The sequence below is a fragment of the Triturus cristatus genome, chromosome 7, assembly GCF_964204655.1.
Source record: "Triturus cristatus chromosome 7, aTriCri1.1, whole genome shotgun sequence".
Lineage (NCBI taxonomy): Eukaryota > Metazoa > Chordata > Amphibia > Caudata > Salamandridae > Triturus > Triturus cristatus.
In genome coordinates this window covers 1582965269-1582982917 of record NC_140590.1, presented here as the reverse complement: position 1 = coordinate 1582982917, position 17649 = coordinate 1582965269, and the positions used below count along the sequence as shown (strand labels likewise).

At 45.6% G+C, this 17649-nt stretch overlaps 1 protein-coding gene across 2 annotated transcripts in view; it reads right to left on the bottom strand.

The window, feature by feature from the left end:
- ARFGEF2 (ARF guanine nucleotide exchange factor 2) overlaps positions 1–17649 on the bottom strand; it is a 629301-nt gene that overhangs the window by 84700 nt on the left and 526952 nt on the right. For both annotated transcript variants that reach the window (XM_085619427.1, XM_085619428.1), the window contains exon 36: positions 2543–2711. In XM_085619427.1, the coding sequence (XP_085475553.1) occupies positions 2543–2711 (169 nt within the window). The remainder of the gene's footprint in view (positions 1–2542; positions 2712–17649) is intronic.

The following is a 17649-nucleotide window of genomic DNA, read 5'->3' as shown; positions in this document are numbered from 1 at the left end:
AACACAGGAAAAGTGGGGAGAGAGGGTGGAAGTCTCACTCGGGCAACAGAAACGAGGACTAAGACAGAGAAAATTGGCAGGATTTCTCCCCAACCACTAAGTTCACAGGCTATGGTGCAGGTATTAGAGTTGCATGTAGGAGCAGGCTGGGCTAGCCCAAGTGGCCATCAGCCCAGCATAAAGGAGACCACCAACTTGTGCAGCACACAAGTGGGGAGTTCAATGGATTGCAGAATGCACCAGTGCCAATACAGACAAGGAAACCAACATACTATAGGGATCATTAATACATGTGCCAACTGTGGTCAAGGCGCAAGACTACAGTTATGAGGAATGGATGTTTTTTTATTTGCATGGGAGAGCCTGTAGGCAGTCTCACCACAGGGTATAGGTAAAAAGGTGTATTACCCGGACTATAATAACACTGCCCAACCATGAGTCATGACATAGCCTAGGTTGACAGGGCAGTTGCCACTCTTACTCAAAGGGGCTACACGGAGTGCCACGGACATCATAGCACAGCTCCGAAATAAACTACTATGTAAACAAAGGAATCACCTCCTGTGTACTTGCATAACTGTCAAGCTTACTTGGCAAAAACATAAAGGGCTTTCAGAGACATATGAAAGGGCAGCACAGTTTCAGAAAGGAATTTCGAAGAATATACTGTCTTATAGCCCGTCTTTGAACAGCAAGAGCCAAATTAGTGTTTCATTGGCAGCCAGAATTTGTTTCCACATGGACTCACTGAAATGCAAGTGTTTCGATATCTGTTCCAAATGAGTCATGATTTTGAGGACACTTCTTTTCCAAGAACAGAAGATGTAACTTTCTGGACCTTCCTGCAGACTTGCATAATGTAGTACAATTCCTCAGTTACGGCAACAGAATCTTGCTGATGGACCAGCTTATAGAGTTATCAACCCCACACAAGTTTCAGGTTAACATACCCTGTATCAGAGCTCACATTAAGGAGCAAATGATATGTTTATATCTCCTCATCCTTACAATATTTCTGATCAGATTTGGAGAAATCAATATTATTAAAGACCAATCCCAAATAGGGCTTTAGACATTAAATATTTCTTAAGTTTGTGTTCCTTTTTAGCTATTTGCTAGCGATTTAGGCAATTTTCAAATGTGGTCTGTGACTGAAGGGACGAGGAAGTCCAGAGCAGCAATGTCATTAGGGCAAATGTTGGTGATGACATTGCTGCAACCCATGCCTTACAAAGTGCTGACCCTCCAGTGAGAGGTTTTTGTATCTTGAAGGGGGCAGATACAGCTCCAGGAACAGCACTGATGAGAAGAGCAGAGGCCTGGCTCAAGCCAAAGCAGCTCATGTGGCGACAACACAGACTTTAGTAGCCCAAGGTGCCAGAGGGGCAAAAGCAGGTCCACAAGGCAGAGGATGTGCACAATCAAAAAAGATTGCAAGAAAAGGTACCTCGGATCTGAGCTTTTTGTAAGATGAGAATAGTGTAAAAATGAGTACTCGTTTTTTTTGTGGTCTTGATCAGCGCAAATGCTCGCCTTATCCTAATCTATGATGTGAAGATGAAGATGTGTCTCTTTGCTGCCTGCATATTTTGTGCTTTATTTGATATCTGTAAGAGTCCCTCCCATATATGGCTTCTCATGTCCAACCAGGTTTCAATGTCGACGGCTTTTGAAGTGACATGGCACTTAGATTGTGAAAAATAATTTACCTGGAGTGATAATACTGAGACAATGTAGGTCTTTGTGCTGTTACTGAGCCACTTCCTAGCACAACCTCAGTGATTCAGTTCCATTTCTTGGGGACTCTTAAAATGAAAAATCTATAGAAAGAAGAACCATTGGCAAATAACTCTTTAAAGGTGCTCATCTTGGTTCACTGGTGCATCCCTGCACCCACACTAAAACCCCTGCTGCCAAAATCACTTCTTACTACTTTTTGGTTTTAAAAGATACTACCTCCTTGCCACTGGAGCCATAATACTATGAAATACCCTTCTAGCCTGTCTTTGCCAAGAGTGGGGCCTTAAACAATTATGAAAATGCTCAAATGGCTGAGGCCTGTTCTGAAATTCTTTGAGCCACAACAGCCCCTGAGGAACACCTACAGATGGGGCTCCTCAAAAAGTATGTTAAAGAAATGTAGGTTATGCATCTATCACTTAAAGTGATGTTTAATTATGTAAATCATTAATCTGGAGAGCACAGGTAGTATGTAGCATGCATCTTACGTGACAATTTCCCAACAATGAACAAATCTGATTAGGACCATATGAATTTGCTACTGTGCAACACCACAGAGCCTGACTTTTAAAAATAGCAGTACTGAATGACATAATGCTGGTGTTCCAATTGTTAATGTATTGCAAGAAAATACTGAATAAAACATCTTTAAAAAAAATTGATCATTTCCTTACAAGCAGGGACACAGACTATAAAAATAACTGCTCTCTTACAGAGATCCCCCATATCCACAGCACCTGCCCCATGCATTTCTAATAAAGTTGTAGTCACTTTAGTGTCAATCACAATGTTGATGGAGTACCTGCTCTCCATAGTGCGGTTCGCTGTTCACTATTAGAGTTAAAGGCTTTTGCAAATGAATGTGATTCTTGCAAGCAGTCCAGTAACTTGAAAAGGTGCTGTGACGACATGAATTTATACATTCCTTGGTCTTCTGTATCGATATGGATATCTGCATCCAGTGTGTCTCTCTAAATGGAACACATCATCAAAAGTTAAAAATAAGACAACATAATTCTCTAGTCTTTATTGATAAATTATTTGTCGGTTTGTTTAAACACTTACAAGAATTTATTGCAAAACAAATCGTGGTACAAAACTGGTGACTGATATGCATATATAAAGTTCGAGGCACTTGAAGTCTAATTGTATTAAATGATAATCATGTTATTTTATAAATTAGTGAATTCTATTGAAAGCATACATCCTTCAGTAACAAGTAAACGGCCTGCCAAGGGAAAGTGAATTGTTTCTATGCAGCCTGGGAAGGTAATGGAGTGGAGTAACCCACGTTAATAAGTGTAAGAGTTTCCAAATGTCCTGATGGCAATTTGTTCTAATGCAGAGAAACAAACACATTTTGCTTCCAATTAAAGGCCTGCAAATGCCACAGAGCTCTGGGCAGCTATGGAAATACGGATTCTAACACCTGGCACTCTCAAAACTGTCAAAGTTGGAATAATTTTGCCCAAAAGAAATCAGGATAATAGCCTGGATGTTCCGAACTCGCTGCGAGGGCAAACAGGCTTTCAGAACAACAGTGTACAAAATAGCCCCAATAAAGGATAGCCTCTGAGCATGTTGACTGTGGAATTTGGACTCACTGATAGAAAAATCAAGTTGAAGTGCAATGGTATTATCCTTATTCCACAGCCAGTCATCAAGATACAGAAACAAATGTATCCCCAACCGCTTAAGATGGGCCTCATCCACCAATATGACCTTCATAAAAAACCCCAAGGCCTGATGCAAGGTGTAGGAAAGTGCCCCTTTTTGAATGGTGACCCCCTAACCTTTTACCAGATGCTAACGTGACTGAGTGTGTACTGGGATCCTGCTAACTAGGCCCCAGCAACTGTGTTCTTTCCTAAAACTGTACCTTTGTACACACATTTGGCACACCTCTGGGCCACCTGTAAGTCCCTTGTAAAAGGTACCCCTGTTAGCAAGGGCCTTGTAATCAGAGAGGGACACTGAGGGCTGCAGGATGTATTACGCTACCCTCAGAGACCCCTCACCTTAACAACCCCACCCTGCCAATGCAGACTGGTTGCTTTGGTGCAAACCAAACTAAAGATTCAACATGGCACACATCCCTGGGTGCCATGCCCACCAAAACTGCATTGGCATGGCTAAGTCACCTCTCTGGCAGGCCTTACAGTCTTAAAATCAGGGTGAACCATACTCAGGTGAGGGCATAGCTGCAAGAGCAATATGCCCCCACAGTGTCTGTGCCATTCGCAGACATTCTAAGTGTAGTGAAGCCATTGTGAATGCATGGGCTGGGAGTTTGTGAACACGAAGTCCACAGCTCCATGATGGCTTTACTCAAGTCTGGGAAGGTTGGTATAAAACTTACCAGCACATTAAATCAAGTCTGAGGGTAGTGTGGGATTTAATTAAAAATGCACTTAAAGGGCATCTTAGAGATGCACCCTGAAAAACGACCAACCCTGGTATGGTTCCTGACTGGCTCCCAACCATCTGCTACCAACAAGGAATATGCTACTTACCAGTATGCATCTGTTCTTGGCATGTAGAGCTGCAGAGTTGTACACTTAGCATAGATCGCCATCTGGTGTTGGGCCCGGATGTTTGCAGTTTGTTTTTGTTCTTTGGACAGTCTTTGGAAGTCACGAGTTCGGTGACTCCTCCTTCTACATGCCAAGAACAGATGCATACTGGTAAGTAGCATATTCCGTTCGAGGCATATGAGCTGCAGATTGTACACTTAGCATAGATTATATAGCAGTACCCAACCTTAGCGGCGACCACCGGTATCCGTTGCAGCGGTTTGAAAAAGTGTCTTTAGTACAGCCTGGCCCACACTAGCTTGTTGCTTGGAATGCACGTCTACGCAGCAATGTTTTGTGAAGGTGTGCGGTGTTGACCATGTGGCTGCTTTGCAGATGTCATCTAAGGGTATGTTCCCTAGAAAAGCCATAGAAGCCCCTAACTTTCTAGTAGAGTGGGCTTTAGGTGGAACAGATAATGTTCTTTTTGCCTTTTGATAGCAAATTTGTATGCACTTTACAATCCACCTAGCTATCCCTGATTTAGAGATGGGGTTGCCTTTATGTGGTGGAGAGAAGGAAACAAACAATTGTTTAGTTTTCCTGAAAGGTTGTGTTCTCTGTATGTAGTACAGTAAGGCCCTCTTAACATCAAGTGTGTGTAGAGCCCTTTCTGCAACAGATTGAGGTTGCGAGAAAAAGACAGGTAATTCCACCGACTGATTGAGATGGAAGGGGGAAATGACCTTGGGTAGAAACTTTGGATTTGTACGAAGTATCACTTTACTGTGATGTATTTGTAAGAAGGGTTCCTGTATAGTGAACGCTTGTATTTCACCAACCCTTCTAAGGGAAGTGATAGCTACGAGGAAAGCTGTTTTCCAGGTAAGGAACTGTAGCTCACATTTATGCATTGGTTCGAAAGGCGGACCCATTAGCCTTGTAAGAACTACATTTAGATTCCATACAGGGGAAGGTGGTGCCCTGGGAGGAATTACTCGTTTAAGGCCTTCCATAAAGGCTTTAATAGCGGGCACTCTGAACAGTGATAAATGCTGTCTGCCTTTGGCCCGAAGAGATTTTGTTGGTCAAAGGGGTGATTTAATATGGATGCCTGGACTTCAGGCTTGAACCCTGAGATCCTGAGCCAGGCATGACGACGAAGCAGGACACTAGTATTTATGGCTCTAGAAGCAGTGTCGGCTGCATCGAGGGCACATTTAATGGAGGTGTTAGTAATTAGCTTACCCTCCTGTATCAGGTCATGAGCTTTGCGTTTGTGTTTTTCTGGGAGGTGCTGTATAAGAGCCTCAAGCTCATCGTAGTGTGCTCTGTCATAGCGCGCAAGCAGCGCTTGTGTATTCGCAATGCGCCAGATGTTTGCGGCTTGCGAGGCGGTGCGTTTGCCAGACGCGTCTAGGAGTTTGGATTCCTTATCTGGCGGTGGGGCCTCTCCTGAGGACTGGGAGTTAGCTCGCTTTCTAGCTGTGGACATAACTAGGGAATCTAAGGGAGCAGGGCCCTTAATGTATGTAGGGTCTGTGGGTGCCGCCTTATACTTTTTTTCTATTCTAGGGTTCAATACCCTGGCCCAGACAGGGTCTTTGAACACCTCTGCAGCATGCTTGGTGACACCTTTAAGCATGGGCAAGATAGCTGTGGACTTATCCTGAATGTCAAAAGTATCCAGTAAGAAGTCATCTTCCACTGGTTCACTATGCATTTCCACCCCATGGTAGTGTGCTGCTCTCTGCACTAAGTGGTGAAACCCTAAGGAGTCCTCTGGGGGAGACGGCCTGGATGGGTATAGGTCGTCCTGAGGCACATCCGGTATGTCAGGGTTTTGGTAGTCTTCCCATGGGTCTGGGGTCCCCGGTGGAGTGGGGTCCATTGGGGCGTCCGCCGGGTCATAATCTGGATCCCCGTAATCAGGATCTGGGGACGGGGACGGGGTCGGGGAATGATGAGGCAAGGGTGGCAGAGACCTGGGAGAGGGAGGGGGTGGAGGAGGAGGTAGTGGGGAGGGCACTCTGAGAGGAGAAGTAGCAGAGTCCTTCCGCTTGGGCGGTGGAGGAGGAGCCGGTGTGTCAAGACGTCTTTTCTTAACAACTAAAGTCAATAGCCCAGTCTTTGGATCCTTAAATAAGGTCTTTTGCAAAGGATCTGGTGTAAAGAGGTCCAGTGGCACCGAATCGTCCGCTGGCGCCGATGTTTTCGGAGCCGAGGATTTTGATGGTTTCTCTGCGCCATGCCTTTTTGGAACCTCCGGTTTTTTTGGCGTCGAAGTAGTTTTCGGCGCCGGAGCGTCGGTGCCGAGGGATTTGTGTTTGTGTTTTGTCGGCACCGAGAGTCAAGGCTTCGGCACCGGTGGCTTCGGAGTCGAACTGGGTGTCACTTTCTTCGGTGCCGGACGGTGTTTATCGGCACCAGGCGTCGGCTGGCTCGAGCCCAAGCTGCCGTGAGACTTCTGAGGCTTCGACACCGGGCCCGAAGGTGGGGTGATAGAAGCTGTGTGCTTGGTCTTACCCAGGCCTGCAGGCGAGGGTGTAACCTGAGTCTCTTTGGTTTGTGGCGCGGGGGTGGGAGGGGGTACAGTACTCACGACCCGCTGCGCCGGTGTGATGTCCTCCACGTCGGAGTTGTCGGCCTCGGAAGCGCTGACGAAGCCTTCCTCCTGCTCGGTGTGTTGATGCACCCCAAAGCACCAGTGTCGTCTCCGAAGATGTCCGGTGGAGCTGCGGTCGATGAGTGCGCCATGGTGCGTCGAGCTCTTCGATCCCGGATGGTCTTTTTTGATCGAAAAGACTTACAGGCGGGGCAGTCTCTAGCCTCGTGTTCTGGAGAGAGGCAAAGGTTACACACCTGATGGAGGTCGGTGTGGGAAAATTTAGACCCACATTTTGGGCACTTTTTGAACGGAGTCCTTTCCATCGGCCGGGACCGGAGTCGAGGAGGGCCCGAAGGCCGGTGCCGATGTGCGGAATGGAGAAAAGTGCCGCTTCGAGAGATGAAGATAGATGAAGAAACTCGAAGAACGAGGATTTTCCGTCGAGGCTGGAACCGTAGAAGTTCGAAGCCGGAGCACGAAGTATCACATCCGAGCCCGATGGCGGAAAAAAACAATCTGAGGATGGAGCCGAAGCCCATGCGCAGTACGGACCGAAGGAGGAGTCACCGAACTCGTGACTTCCAAAGACTGTCCAAAGAACAAAAACAAACTGCAAACATCCGGGCCCAACACCAGATGGCGATCTATGCTAAGTGTACAATCTGCAGCTCATATGCCTCGAACACATATTTCTGGACCCTGCATAGAGAGCCTATGCTCTCTTGGTGTGGAAACAAAGCACATCCTGGGCAGAGGTGTCGTGCTGCCTCCCCTAAGATGGGCAGGATCCTCAAAGAGGGAGCTTCAAAAACCTGCCGCCTTTGTTAGCCACCCACAGCCTTTTGCTGCTATCACAACTGGCTCCCACCGTTTCTGGGCCCCATTTAGGGCGCAAGAACAGGCGGAAAAACCTAGCCAGGAAAAGATGTGTGCCCACCGTTGCCAACCCCTCCCCTCAGGTGGGGGAGGTGAAGTGAAGACCACCTCTCAGTCCCCGCCATCTTGGAGATGGGGGATCCCTCCAATCAGTAAGATGCCTAAGCCCCCCTTCCACTGGAGGGTGGCATACTAGGGGGTGCAGACACCCCAGGGAAGGGACAATCTGCACACCCCTGTAACGCATTTAAATCTAGTATTTAGGGGCAGCCCTGAAGAAAATAAGTTACTTACCTCTAACTGTGGGTTTCCAGTATTGGTATCTTTGATAGATTCACATGCTTCCCACAGTACATATAAAGCAGAAAAGTAATGACTTTAAAATTGAAATTAATGGAGAAATAACACTCACTTTAATAGCTCGTCCTTGGTCCAAAAATCAGTCAATAAGGCGACAGCACCCTTTGGAACCCTCACTACAGAGGCTCCAGGCACTGAGATTTCCTAGCGCAAGTGAGAATGATATATGTCGAGTTTAACCAAATCCTCTGGGGAGCCTCTATCGGGAGGAGGGTGGGTCACATGTGAATCTAAAAAAGATATTCTCCGGCATTGGAATTATATATATATATATATATATATATATATCGCTTGCTGGGGGCAAAACGGTATGGCCAATGATATTCATCATGCTATAGTCTGTTTAGTAACAGGGTAACCTTTTCTGATGTTGCCATATGCTACAAAGAGTTGCTCTGCCTGGTTTATGCTTACAGTCTTATGCAAATAGAACTTGATGCATCTTTTCAGATCCGGGGATTTTAAGGAACTCTCTGCTGGTGTTTGCAGATTTGGAAAAAAGGTTTTTAAAAAGACTGGCTCATTAAGATGAAAGTCCAAAGGAAAGGTTGTTTAACAGTGAAATATTGTATCTCGCTTACTCGTCTGGCTGATGTAAGTGCTAGGAGAAGAGATGTCAAATGTCTTCCACAAGATGTAGTATAGTTCAGCCCTATGAATGGGCTTGAATGTTTTTTCATTAATTGAGCTAACACAATGTTGTGATGCAAAGGCGGTCGAGGTAGCTTTACTGGCGAAAATATTCTGAATAATCCTTTAAGAAACAGTTTTATGATTCTTGAGGAGCAGAGTGACGGTGCACGAATATTTCGTCTAAATCTAGATATTGAGGCGAGATGGAGCTTTATAGAACAATGAGAGAGACTGGATCTTGCTAAATGAAGGAGATATGGAAGTATTTGTTCTGGGGGTGACTGAATAAGATGCACATTGGATCTTTTCCATGTGATCTTCTATGTCTCAGTTGTGTACTATGCTCTTACATCAGCGAGGCCTTGCGGCAATCAGACAAGATGGCTAACCTGGAAAATTCATAGTGTTCAGGAGCCAAGCCGATAATCGAAGAGATGTTGGATCTTGATGATGGTTCTGGCCCTGATTCATTGTGAAAAGGTTTGGTATTGGTGTAACTGAAGGGGTTCACACTCGGAGAGAAGGAGGAGTTCTGTAAACCAGAACTGGCGGGGCCAACTGGATGCTATGAGCAGGATCTGACCGGTTCCTTCTTCAGTTTTCCGATTACCCTTGGGATTAGAGAAATCGGAGGAATAGCGTAGGCATGTCTCTTGGACCTTTCTATCAAAAACGCATTCCCCCACGATACCGGAGGGGTTGCCAACTAGTGAAGTACTGGCATTTGCGGTTCTTGTTGGTCGCAAACAGATGCAAATTTGGGTTGCTCCACCGATGAAAGAGGAGATACAGAGTTGGTTGGTGCAGTTCCCACTCGTGGCTGACAGAGCTTGTCCTGCTCAGGAAATCTGCAATAACATTGCATACACCTGGAACGTGTTCCTTTGCCAGGTTTAAAATTTGTTGACTTGCCCATTTCCATATTTGCTGACCTTGCAGTCCATCTTGTTCTGCCTAATTTTTTTTAGATAGTGCAAACTTAGTGTTGTCGTTTCAAACTGGTACCAATGCCCCTGAAATCTTTGAAGGGAAATACTTTCTAGCCAGGTAAATGGCCTTGAGGTCCAACAGGTAAATATGTAGAGATTGTTGTTGGGTGTTCCATTTGCCCTTGACTGTCAAGCCTCGTGGATGCCCTCCCCAACTCCCGAGGGAGCCGTCTGTTGCAATTACATATTGCGATAAGTAGATCAGGCATGAGCAGCCTATGGATATATTGGGGCTTGCATCCACCATCGAAGAGCATCCCTCATCCGTGGTGTGATTCGAATGATATCTTCGAAGGAGCTGGAGGCCTGTAATCACAGACTGTTCGGTTCTTCCTGCAGTGGCCTCATGTTTAACCGGGAGTTGGGAATGAGGGGAATGCAGGAGGAAAGCATTCCCAGGAGAGACTTGTATTACCGAACTGAAATGGACTTTCTTGTAAGGAAGAAAGCTTTTGCCTGCAGGATGTCGATAGTTGCTCCTAAAAACGTTATGACAGTTGAAGACATTAGATGAGACTTTTGAAGGTTGATCGACAACCCTGGAGTATGTAATAGAGACAGGCACGTTTGTGTATGAGCATTTGCTCTTGATAATGAGGTTGCTTTTATAAGGCAGTCGTCTAGATATGGGAATATATGAATTCCTGCTTGTCGTAGATGAGCAGCAACTGGGGCTTATACCTTGATAAATATTCGAGGCGCTGAGCAAAGGCAGACAGGCAAGGCTCAGAACTGATAATCCACGTTGACCATCATGAACCGCAAAAATATCCAGTTTTTTGGATAGACGGTTATGTGAAAATAGGCGCCCTGAAGATCCAAGGTCATCATGTGATCTCCTTGATTCAAGAGTTGTATGTTGTCTCTTCAGGAGATGCTACAAAACGTCTCTTTCTTTAGGAATTTGTTGAGGTGGTGAAGATCTAGGATAGGGCGCCATTCTCCTGATTTGTTTTCCTTATGACGAAAAATAGTGAATAAAAACCTGTTCCTCTTTGCGCTCTTGGTACCACTTTGATCGCTTTCTTGTGCAACATGATGTTTATCTGCGACAGCAGCTCTGTTAGATGGGATGGAGGAGGACCTCGTGGTGGAACATTTGGAGGAATCCTTTGAAATTCTAATGTGTGTGTCCTATGGAAATTATATTGAGGACCCATCTGTCCGCTTGGACCTTTCCGGCAGGAAATAGGAAATGTTTCCACCAACCTAAAGACAAGGACTTTGAGTTGTGGCCGGCACCAAGGATAAGTCACTGCTTCTTAAAGGTGTCTCTCCCTCTAAAGGATGTCTTTCCTCTATGGTGTTTGTAGGAGGCAGAAGGTGGCTGTATGTATTGTTGTGGATGTTGCTGTCCAGTGGAGTTTCAGGATTGTCCCAGATGAGGCTGAAATTTCCTGTACTGGGTATAGCCTCTCCGAAAGGTAGAGGTGCCTCGGCCTCGAGCTCCACCAAAGAGTTGTTTCTTAAATTGCAGGGTGCCTAACGATCTTTCAGTGTCTCTATCTTTTGTAATCGCCTGCAAAGCTCTGTCAATGTGCTGGCCAAACAGGGATTCATCATAATAAGGTATATCGATGATTTTTGTTTGGACTTACTGGCAAAAAGCCAGCCATCATTGTCTTCTTAACACCGCCGCCTCGGCTAATTGTCAGAAACCCGACGACCCACCTACTGCAATCAATTATCTCCGCTGACATCCTCTCCCCCTCTTGCAGGATCTTCTTTGCTTCCGCTTTTGACTCTTCAGGCAAAAGATCAATAAATGGTGAACTGTCAGACCACATATGACGATCATATCTACCTAAGATTGCGAGTAAATTTGCTGCTCTAACTGTGGTCGTTGCCATGGTGGAGAATTGTTTACCGATAGTGTCAAGTCACCTCCCATCCCTATCCAGCGGAACAGACTGTCATGTCCCGCGGTCCTGCCCCTACAGGCAGTGAGTATTTAAAGGGCGAAGGGCGTGTAAACGCCGCTTCGCGTTCTAGCATTGAGCCCCATTTCCGTCCTGAGAGTTCTAGCCTGACTTCCTGTTGCTGTATTTCCGGTTTCTTGTTTCGAGCCGCGGACGATTCCCGGCTCCGGTGTTGGTCACGTTGTGGATCCTGGTGTAGCGTGGCGCTGGTGGTGTTCTCTCTCCAAGAGCAACTGCGAGTGTTACGCCTGCTCCCTCTGGTTGTTGTACCATTCAAGTAAGGTCTGCTGGGTGATACGTTGTGCGGGGGTTTCCTGTCTCGCGTCGCTCCTTACCTGGGAGTTAGAAGTGGATAGGTGGTTCGTGAACCCCCCTCGCCAGCGCTACCTGTCTTGGTGACTTCAAACCAGCGTTACAGTTATTAGTGACTTCAGACTGAAGCCTTATCAGTCGTGGGTGTAGTTGTGTTTTGCCTGCTGTTAAGGTGACTCCGAGGTTGTGTATTATTGGAGTCTCTCCTTTGAGTTTGTACAACGCCCTCAGTATCGTTTACTTCCCTTTGCTTTCACCAAGTATATATCCCTTGGCGTCAAATCCCTCCCCTACGTCCTCCTGAGCAGATATCAGGAATCCGGTGGTGATTACTGCGAGGACCATTGAGCAGGGGGTTAGGTTTCCCATACTCCTTCACAAAAGACACGGTACTTGTTCTTCCTAATCTTCTTCTATGTATAAGTGGCATAATATACCTCCTGTGTTCACGATCTCTGCCTACCTGTTCTCCGCAGCTGCCCGCAATGGAACTACTTACCTAGAGTAATACCTGCATGTTCCCGCAGACTAATACCCAAGCAGCTGACGATACTCCTGGTAGGTGCCGGGGAAGTGAAGATTAGAAAGACCAAGGGTAGCGATACATAGATATCCCTATAACCATCTTTGTATTACAGCTGGGAGGCCCTCTTATTCTTCCTGCCAAGATCCATCACGCTCCTGCTGTTCCTCCTGCCAGAATCATCCATCAAGACCTACCTGTTCTCCCAACTATCCTTGTTTTGTTTCCCTGTTTTCCCCAGTGGGTTCTCCGCACTCTAGAGTTTGATAGAGTCGGAGGAACGCGGGGGACGACTGTGGACTTTCTTCACGACTCCAGACGCTCCTGCAGAACATCCGCGATCCTTACACAGACAGAGGTGAAGCTGAATTTCTGGCATGACGCTGCGCAGCCTGAAAAATTACAGAATCCAGTTTTGGCTGACTGATGAGGCTGGCAGGAGAGTTGTCGGGTGCTTTGTATTTCTTTTCAAGCTAAGGTCAAACAGCTGGAATGGAGGCCAGTGTTTGCATTACTTTCAGGCCTTCTTGCCATATGAAATCTACTATGGGAGACGATCTAGAGATTGGAGTTTGGGGAACTGAGGCCGAGGGTTCTGATGGTGGGAATCTGCAGGAGTATTTTTCCACCATATATTGTAAATTTGAAACTAGGGAAGCAGGCATGTAAATAGCTGGTTCCCTCTGTCTATAGTGCTTATTAGGCTCTTGATGGGAATAGTAATAATATTGTTCATCATCATCCTCTTGGCATTTATTATGAAGGTCGGAAGGACTGTGTGCCACACCAAAATACCCTAATTATCGGATTCTTCATCCTCCTCTTTATCATAATAAGAAAGTTCTTATGGAGGGCTAGGAGGTACCTTACTAGGAGAGGTATGAACTGGTAATATTATTTCCTGTGAAGATCTTCTCTTAGATTGAACTACAGCAGATGTCAAAATTGTTTCTTTGGCTTTTTGTAGATCCGTCTTTGTAAGCATAGATTGACGGGGCAACCGTCGACTGAACAGTCGATGGCAAAACAATCATCAACGGGAGCACACGTTGACAAAGTGTCCCCCGACGAAGCTTCTGTTGATGTCCTAGCCGCCGTTGATGACCGTTGTTGGAAGCCTGCTGTCGAAGACATTGGGACTGTCGACAGAGCCACCGTTGATAAAGCCACTTTCGATGAAGCCACAGTTGAAGAAACCACTGTCCATGAAGAAGTGTGCTTAAGGGCCGTCGACTGCAGCGGCGATGGGGAAACCATTGACAGATCTCCTGACGATAGGTCCTTCGCCGATGATACTGCATCTGCTGACGATGAGGTTTTGTAACTTCTCATAGACGTCTTCTTTGACGATGATACCCTCAACGTAGAAGGCCTTACATTTACAGAAACTATAGTTGACGGAGATGTAGAAGAAGCAGAGGCGTAGCTAGAGCTTGTGGCGCCCGGGGCTATCCCTCAGATTGCCGCCCCTGGAGAGGGGGATGAGGGTTGCTGGGGAAAAAGGACCGAGAGACACATAGTATCGCCGCTAATAGTTACCTCGATTATGCAAGTTACATGCACATACATGACACCGTCCAAGGCTACACAGTTAAATACACCGGTGACCGGCAGTACAAAGGAGAACACACAGACTGCCACCCTGCAGGATTTCAGGAAGCGCCTAAAAACATGGTTATTCGATTAACGTCCCTAATCAGCAGCACCGCCCCCACCCTCCAGCGCCTAGATACCCTCACAGGTGATAAGTAGCGCTATGCAAATCCTGTTTGTTTGATTGAATGACACCCGATTTCCACACATCGTTTGTGCGCTACATTAGTTTTATCTGTAAAATTGTATGTCTTTGCAAGTTAAGTGACCACTTCAATGGAGATTGTGCTGTCTATAAATGACACTGTGCGAACACACCATGCTTTAATGATATATGTTCAACATTGTGAGTTCAGTGATGAAGCACTGATGGCAGCGACGCCACTCTGAAAATTGTTCGAGCACCACTGGGTGTTCCCAATCCTGTTTCTCTTGGTTATTACCTTCTCTGACTCAACGAAATTCTAGTCCCCCTCCCATATGAATGTGTCACAAGCCCTCTGGACATTATTAAGGCAGGTATTGGCCTGATAATGTGGTAACCAGATATTTTACTCATTTGCATTTTTAAAGAAGGGCGCATGTTGTGTGTGTTTTTAGTGTCTCACCAGAGTGACCAAAAAAAGAAGCCTGCTGTGGTAGGCCCTTTATAGTTTTCAGAGCTTGATACAGTTTCTGACAATTCTATGTTTATTTGTAAATTGCTGGCCTCTGTGCTAAGGCTGGGTGTGAAGCAGTCTGGATTCCTCCTTGCACAATTGTTGGCTCAATTACTTTAACCATAACTCTAAACCTAGAACACAAACCCCAACCACAAAAATGCGGTAAGACCCAATCGAAACACTTGTGTTCATCCAAACCTTAAAACTAACCTGCAATCTAAGCATAATCATACATGTATCTCTAAACCTATTGTTCATCCAAGCGATGCTAATAACTCCAGTCCTCGGTCCACCCCATCCCATTCATCTAACCATCACCCTCATCCTAGTTGTAACCTAATTCTTTCTAACACTAATATTGACTGTCACTCCAACTCAAACACTAATACCAGCTTTAAGGCAACCCCTATCTTGTGCCCTAACTCGAGAATAGCAGATCTTGTTTCAGTGCAAGATTTGTGCATGCTGTGGTGCCTTATGTTAAAAACAAGATCTGCAAACTTTAGTCCATTCTCTAGATGTCACCAGGCAGGTATGTGAAACTGCCCTATCGAGCCTGGCTTCCCCAACATTATTATTAATCTCAGCAGCAAGGCTTACTGCAAACATGGAAAAGGGCAGACCACAGCTCATCAGTTAGAGAATGTCTGAGCTCGCTCCTAGTAGAGAAACACTGCATACTCAGGACGGTGTGCATAACCTTCAAAGCCCTTCACCAACCTACCTAGCATCAGCAATTACACGTCACTGGGCAAAACAGAAACCCCAGAAAGAAAGAAGCACTGATGCGAATGGAATACTCTGCCACACAGTGGCACATATCCTGTGCTCTGTATACAAAGGCTATAGGCTACAATGCACCTGTAATACATTTGTGTCTGAGCATCCCATCGGCCAAACTCCAAAGTAGGCCCTTACTCCATCTCAATAACAGCACCCAGAATATGGATTTTTTATTTATCCAATAAAACTCCATATTCATGCCTCATAACACCTAACACTAACACTTACGTTTGTGACATTTAATTGCAGCCCTCTCCAGCACCTGCACAGCCACATATGCAGTGTCATTCTTAAATCAAATATTGTAGAGTGAAGAACAAACTGACTACTTAACATTCACTATAAGACAACACGTCTTTGCTAACATGGATTTCTATGACTTGGATGCATTTCTCAAAATATGTATCTACAAATTGCAAAATGCTCTGCCGTCATCCTGAACATTTCTTTGTAAATATGTATGTTTATTATTTGGAATCATTTCTCAAATTTTTTAGTAAAAATAAAAAACTGTAGAGTACTTTAACATCGTCTGCGTGTGGTATAAAATTTCAAATAAAGAAATAAAAACGTAGAAATTACCAGCATTCGCAGGGTTCTATACTTTATGGAATGCTCTCCGACACCCCACTGTACTACCGGCGGCCATGTCTATGTTTCTACAGGGCAATGCCTGCAATGTTCAGCTCATGGTTTGTGCACGTGGAGGGGCGCAGCTGGCACCGGAAGTACAGCTAATAGCAGCAGGCCGGACATAAAGGAAGCATAGCTGCCAAGGTTTCAGATTGCTAAGTGTGACATTTTTATAATGTCAGCGTAATTATGAGTGACATTTCAACAACTACGAGTGACACTTTTTTCGCAAGGAAAATCAAGCAATAAAAACAAAGGCAACATAAATATCAAAAATTACACCCATTTGAGCAACGAGAAACTGTAAGAAGATTTTAAAACGGCTGCAAAGCACTGGAAATGGAAGGGTACACGCGTAGCTTAGAGGTCACAACCCCTCTGCAGACTGTAATTTATCTCAAAAGGACACACTGAGCAATTTGATAAAAATCAATTTGTTGATAACAGCAGGGTGTGCGTCACCGCCCGTTATTTATTAACAATCTAAGGCTACGTTGCATTGCTAGTCTAAGTAATTAACATTGAGACAATTAAGCATGGGGGTGCATGCAAGCCTCAGGAGAAAAGTACACATAGCCTAGGGGTCACAATTCGGCTGTAGGCAGTTTTATTTCAAATATATATTTTTTGAGAGTGTGAGCATTAAAAAGCCCCACTATCTAAGAGTACTTGCACCAGTGCGTGTTATGCAGCAGGCTGTAAAAGTAGTCTAAAAAATACATATGGCACTGCACAGAAGTGTTTGCTTTAAAACATACCTGCACTCCTACTGACTCCTGAAGATGAATGACTTCTTGTGGCAGCTGTGCATCGGATCCCACGCGCAGGTGCCGACATGAGAAGCTTAGACAGCTCCTATACTTCTGCACAGGTTCGCCGGCGACTCAGAAGGCCTGCCTCACTCGAGTAAGCCATAGGTAGGCCTGAGGTCATGGGTCAAGTCGCCAGGCGGGATCTCATCATGCTGCTTTGAGCCGCTCTCAGCGGCCTTGCCCAGCACTTAGCAGGCTGTTGACCAACTTAATTTAGCCGCGGCCGTGCCAGCGTTGCCTGGGACCGCCTGTCCTGGATGGCGTGCGTTGGTGGTGTGAATCAATCCATTTAGGGGAGGGAATGTGGTCCGTCGGCTGCGCTGCCGACTTTGGTGCAGGAAACCAAGGCTCGAGGTCGCGTCCACATCCTGTGATTCTGGGCAAATCACTTAATCTCCCCGTGCCTGAATATGTAATGTAAATACGGTGCTATGTAAAGCGCTCTAATACTAGGGTGACCAGACGTCCTGGATTTGCCCAGACAATCCCCGTTTTTCACCAGCTGTCCGGGCAGAATTTGGCAATTTTGTCTCATGTCCCGGTTTTTAGAAGGGGTTGACTGAAACAGTGAGAGTCACTTTTTTGGGGGTGTTCTAAAGCTTTGCTAGTTAGAAACTGTTATAAGAAAGCAATTTAATTAATAGGTATGATTTGGATTGTAGAAATTACATTGTATTTACATTCTTAATGCAT